This window comes from Gracilinanus agilis, chromosome 2 (genome assembly GCF_016433145.1).
Source record: "Gracilinanus agilis isolate LMUSP501 chromosome 2, AgileGrace, whole genome shotgun sequence".
Lineage (NCBI taxonomy): Eukaryota > Metazoa > Chordata > Mammalia > Didelphimorphia > Didelphidae > Gracilinanus > Gracilinanus agilis.
Window position 1 is genome coordinate 284,147,804 of NC_058131.1, and position 5,283 is coordinate 284,153,086.

The 5,283-nt window shown below is 42.8% G+C and overlaps 1 protein-coding gene across 1 annotated transcript in view; it reads left to right on the forward strand.

The window, feature by feature from the left end:
- Nucleotides 1-308: 308 nt before the first annotated feature.
- The window catches only part of DYNC2I2 (dynein 2 intermediate chain 2), a 53,960-nt gene continuing 48,985 nt past the window's right edge, over nt 309-5,283 (forward strand). The window contains exon 1 of the mRNA XM_044664027.1: nt 309-767. Coding sequence (XP_044519962.1) covers nt 309-767 — 459 coding nt within the window. The remainder of the gene's footprint in view (nt 768-5,283) is intronic.

The window sequence follows — 5,283 nt, forward strand, 5'->3', positions numbered from 1 at the left end:
CTTGCCAGGCACCTCCCAAGCGACCTTTCCTCTCGCCGCCATCTTAGAGCCTGGTACGGCCTGACCCACGATTTCATATACATGAAATTAGCGCTGGGCCTTCCCCTTTCCCACCGCTCCGAGATCGGTTGTTCCTCTCAAGGCCACTACGCCACATTCCTCAAAAGCGAAGCACCCAGAGCAGAGGGAAGGTTGCCCACGGTCAACATCGCTGCAAAGGCATCTCTTCGCGCCCGAGGCCCTGATGCATGACGTCATCAGCAGGCGCCAGCTTCCTTGGGGAGAGGAGGAGGTAGGGAGCCGTCTCCATGGAAACCTCTGGGCGTAAGACGCGGCCAAATAGTAGAGGCTGGCGCCGGGGAAAGCCCCGAGGCGCCCCGAATCCCCGGCGTCCCGATTCTGACCCAGGTCCCCATCTAGGTTGGGGGTCCAACCCTGAATCTAGCCCAGGCTCGAGACTCCGCCCCCATCCCCGCCCCCGTCCCCACCTCCACAGAGATCCCGATCTCATTGAACCAGGCTCCCTCCAAACCCCTAGCCCCGATTCTGTGTCTGGACCTGATCTTGTCTTCGTCCCCGAATCTGACCCAGTCCCCAAACCCGGCTTCGACTCCGGCCCTGGCCCAGGTCCTGGCCCTGGCACCGGCCGTGGCCCCGGCCCCGGCCCGGGCCCCGGCCAGGCTCCCGGCATGTTGCGGGACGAGACTCTGGACGGGGCCACTGTGCCCTCCCTCTGGAGAGGGTCCCTGGAGATTCGGAGTGAATCGGTGAGTGACTGGAGGGAAGGACTCTCTACCCCGAAGGACACTTGGTGAAACCCTCTTCGGACCCCTTGGTGTTCCCAGTACCCACACAGACCTAGATCCCAGGTTTTTAGCCCTGCAGCTTAACCGACTGTGTAACCTAGTAAGAGGCACTTCCCTTCTCTTGGAACTGTTACTTTATCAGTAAAATAGGTCAGGGGGTGGATAATAGTTGGGTCCTGGACTCAATGAACAAGAGTTTATTAATCCCATACTCTGTGCCAGGTGATATGCGAGACGAAGGGGGCGCAGATAAAAAAAAAAATGAAATAACTATCCCCTACTCCTAAGAAGCTTATATTCTATTGGCAGAAACGACATGTACACGTATAAGTATATTTAAGATAAATTATACATTCTTAATCTGAAATTGGTGTTTCAGAATTGAAGCCTAATGAAAATACTATCTAGTGTAACAAGGATGTCTTCCACCTGGATTTTGACACTTTGGTTCCAATAGGAAGCAGTATTATTCGGAAAAGACAGCACAAGCATAGTATCTTAAGTGGATTCAGGAAGACTATAAACAAATTTATAAATGATAGGTCACTTTACCTGATTTATGGAGGTTAAGGCCCAGGTGAACAGCTCCTTCGGAAAAAGGCATAGCCCTTAGGGTTGTTGTTGGCAGCAAAATGTCAGAGCTAGCTGGTTGGATTATGGTGTCTGTGTTCCTAAAGAGTGAACTGGTTTTGGTTGTCAGAAAGAGCCAGAAGAGGAATCAGTCCGAAGCAGGAGGTTAGATTCTAATCTTGGCTCTTCTAACTAGCATTATGACTATAGGCAAATAAGTCATTTAATACTGTTTGGGCCTCAGTTTCCTCTGAAAATGAGGGGCGTGGATCTTATGGTCTCTCATTCAATTCCAAAGCTTTTGGATTGTGTTCTCTTCCTTTCAAATAGATTTTATGCTTTCTGGTTTCAATCTTCAACTTTTTTTTGATTCTGGGGCACCTTATTTTCTGCTTAATTTCTGAGCCACCCTTGCTGTTATTTGGCTCTTCTGAAATTTACCAGAATTTGCTCCCCCACCAACCCCCCCAGTAAGGGAGTTGAGATTGTTTTGAAATATTCCTCAAAGCTAAGTAATATAAAACCTATTCCCTCCTACTGTGCTCCAAAGTTGGCTGGCTCAAGGACTAGCTTTTAAAATAATTTTCTTATTTCCCCTTCCTTGCTGCTCTCTAGGAGTTTTATGACTTTTGTCTGTGCAAGAATTTTGTTAATCTAATTGAACTCAACCCTTTCTGAATTTTCCATTTATTACCTGCAGCAGTCATTTGATGCTTAATCATATACTGCCTTGCATTTAGTTATTTTTTTATATTGTCTAGAGCAGTGATGGACAAACTAAGGCCTGCAGGCCAGATGGAGTGGGGGTGGGGGCTGAAATGTTCTATCTGGCTGAGAGGGACCTCAGAATTATTCCTAATCTGACGAATACAATGTGTAGGATACAATACAATGAAATTTCGAAAGAGTTGCCTTAGAAACAGACTGACAGATAAGCATTTCCTTTCTTTTGGTCCCCTCTTTAAAAAGTTTGCCCATCACTGGTCTAGAGTGATTTTATTTTTTGTTTCTTTTTTTTTTAATTTACTTATTTTTAAAAAAATATTTGTTCTGAATCCCTAATTAAATGTTTTGGCATCTAATCCCGACTTTACTACTTAACTGAAAGGGCAGGAAGGATCTTCTAATCCAGCCCTTTTATTTTACAGATGAGAAAATAGGCCCAGAATGGATTAGGGAATTGCTTAAGGTAACCCTCAGTGTTGGAGCAGAGTTGGGATTCAAACCCAGGCCCAGTAACACCAAATTTAGCATTCTATGTCACATGTTCTTTTTCCTGTACCATACTGCCTCTATCCTGGGGCTCAGTTCCTTCCTTTTTAAGATGAAAGGAGTTAAACTCAATCTCTAAAATCTCATCTAGCTCTTCACATGTCAGAGTTCTGTGCTTCCTTTGATCAGGGACCATTTTTTAGGTTTCTTTGTATTTTGTGTTGTGTCAGGTAGATATTGACTAATTAGAAAACATATCCCTGATACTCCTGACCTCATTCATTTTCACCTCTCCTCCCAGTAAATACAGATGTTTACTGGGAAAATTGGATCTCAAATGTGAGTAATATTCTGATTTTCTTTGGACACTCAAAGTGAAGTGGAAGAGGACAAAACTCTAACTCCATTTTGAAAACAAACACATAACCCTTGTCTTATTCTTATCAATCTAAATCAGTACCTTATCAATTCTAAGGCAGAAGAGCAGCAGGTGCTAGGCAATTGGGGTTAATTGATTTGCCAAGGATCACACAGCTAGGAAGGGTCTGAGGTCAGATTTAAACCTAGGAACTCCTGGCCCCAGGCCTGGCTCTATCCATTGAACCACCTAGTTGTCCCTTGTGGATAGCATTTTTCATCATAAAGCCTTTGGAATTGTCTAGGATCTTTGTAGTGCTGAGAACAGCTAAGTCATTCACAGTTGATCACCATACAATATTGCTTGTACTGTGTTCAATGTTTTCCTGATTCTAATTATTTCACTGTGCATCAGTTTATAAGAATTTAAATTTAAGTTTTATGCTAAATATGAGAATTCTAAAGTAATATTGTGGTCACTGATTTAAAAATATTACAGCTTAAGTCAAAATGACTTTTAGCAGATTTACAAAGAAGTGGAAAGAATGAAAGTGGAAAAATGTAGCTAAAGAGACAGAAAGTACTGCTTAGCTACCAGTACTCTGAGTTTAATACTAATGTCTTTAGACTGCAAATATGAATCCAAAAGTGAATCTCACCAGGATCCAAAATCCTAATTAGAAAGCCAAAATCTGAAGAGCTAGGAGAAGCTGAAGAATCCACCGAGAACCTTCTGTGAACACAAGGCTAAGACCGCCAAGAATCTACCCAGAACTCACACTGAAGGGAGTGTCCCACCAAAGCGCCAATGAGCAGAGAGGGTCTCCTCTCCAAAGAACTGAGAAAAGAATCACTCCACTCACCACTACAGGATCCAAGGAAAGAATCTTCTCCTCTAGTCAGGCTCACCAACTCAGGGAGAAATACTGAATCCTGGAGCTGGCCTTTTTAAAGTAGTTTTCTCCACATCACTTCTTGTCACTCCCCCACTTTACAGGAACCAATCGCAGTCTTTCAGTTTGCCTGGCACTACCCAGGGGATGGGCAGTGGCCTCTGGAGTTGTCACTCACTCTAGCAAGTGTCTTATGAACTCTCATACTTAGTAACTGGTAAGGTATTAAAAAGAAATACTAAGTTTTCGATTGATTAACTTAAAAGTTGCTGATTAATAGACAAAGAGAGTTTGATTCACTCTTCACAAGTTCATGTCTTTCCAGGCTTTTTTGAAAGTATCCTGTTCATCATTTCTTATAGTGCAATAATATTCTATTATTTCCTAGCTTTGTGACCCTGGGCAAGTCACTGAACTCCCACTGCCTAGCCCTTACCACTCTTCTTCTGCCTTGGAACCAATACACAGTATTGATTCAAAGATGGAAGATCAGTTGTTTTTTTTTTAAACCCTTGTACTTCAGTGCATTGTCTCATAGGTGGAAGATTGGCAAGGGTGGGCAATGGGGGTCAAGTGACTTGCCCAGGGTCACACAGCTGGGAAGTGGCTGAGGCCGGGTTTGAACCTAGGACCTCCTGTCTCTAGGCCTGACTCTCACTCCACTGAGCTACCCAGCTGCCCCTCAGAGTTATTTTTTTAAAAGAAAAAAATTTCTTTGGGATATAGATTATTAGAAGTATTATTGGCTCAAAGGTCATGCACAGATTTATAGTTCTTTGGGAATAATTCCAATTTCTCTCTAGAAGGATGGATCAGCTCATGACTCTACTAAGAGTGCATTAGTGTCCTAATTTTCTCAAGTCCCCTCCAACATTTATATCATTTTCCTTTTCTGTCATAATAGCCAATCTGTTAGGCATGAGATAATACCTCAGAGCTGTTTTAATTTGCATTTCTCTAATCAATAGTGATTTAGAGGGGTAGCTCTATGGCCCAGGGGATAGAAAGCCAGGCAGAGAGGTCCTATATTTAAATATGTCCTTAGATACTTCCTAGCTGTGTCAGCCTGGGCAAGTCACTTAACCCCACTTGCTTAGCCCGTGTCACCTTTCTACCTTGGAACACAATATACAGTATTGATTCTAAGAGAGAAGGTAAGGATTTTTTAAAAAGTGATTTACATTTTTTTAATGACTATACAAAACTTGGATTTCTCCATCTGAAAACTGCCTGTTCAATATCCTTTGGAGAATGATTTGTAAGCTTATAAATTTGATTCAGTTCTGTATATATTTGAGAAATGAGGCCTTTATGAGAGACTCTTGATATTGTAATGGGGGGAAAGGGGGTTTTACATATATTATTTTTTTTTTACATTTATTAATATTCATTTTTAACATGGTTACATGATTCATGCTCCTCCTTTCCCCTTCAACCCCCCCCCC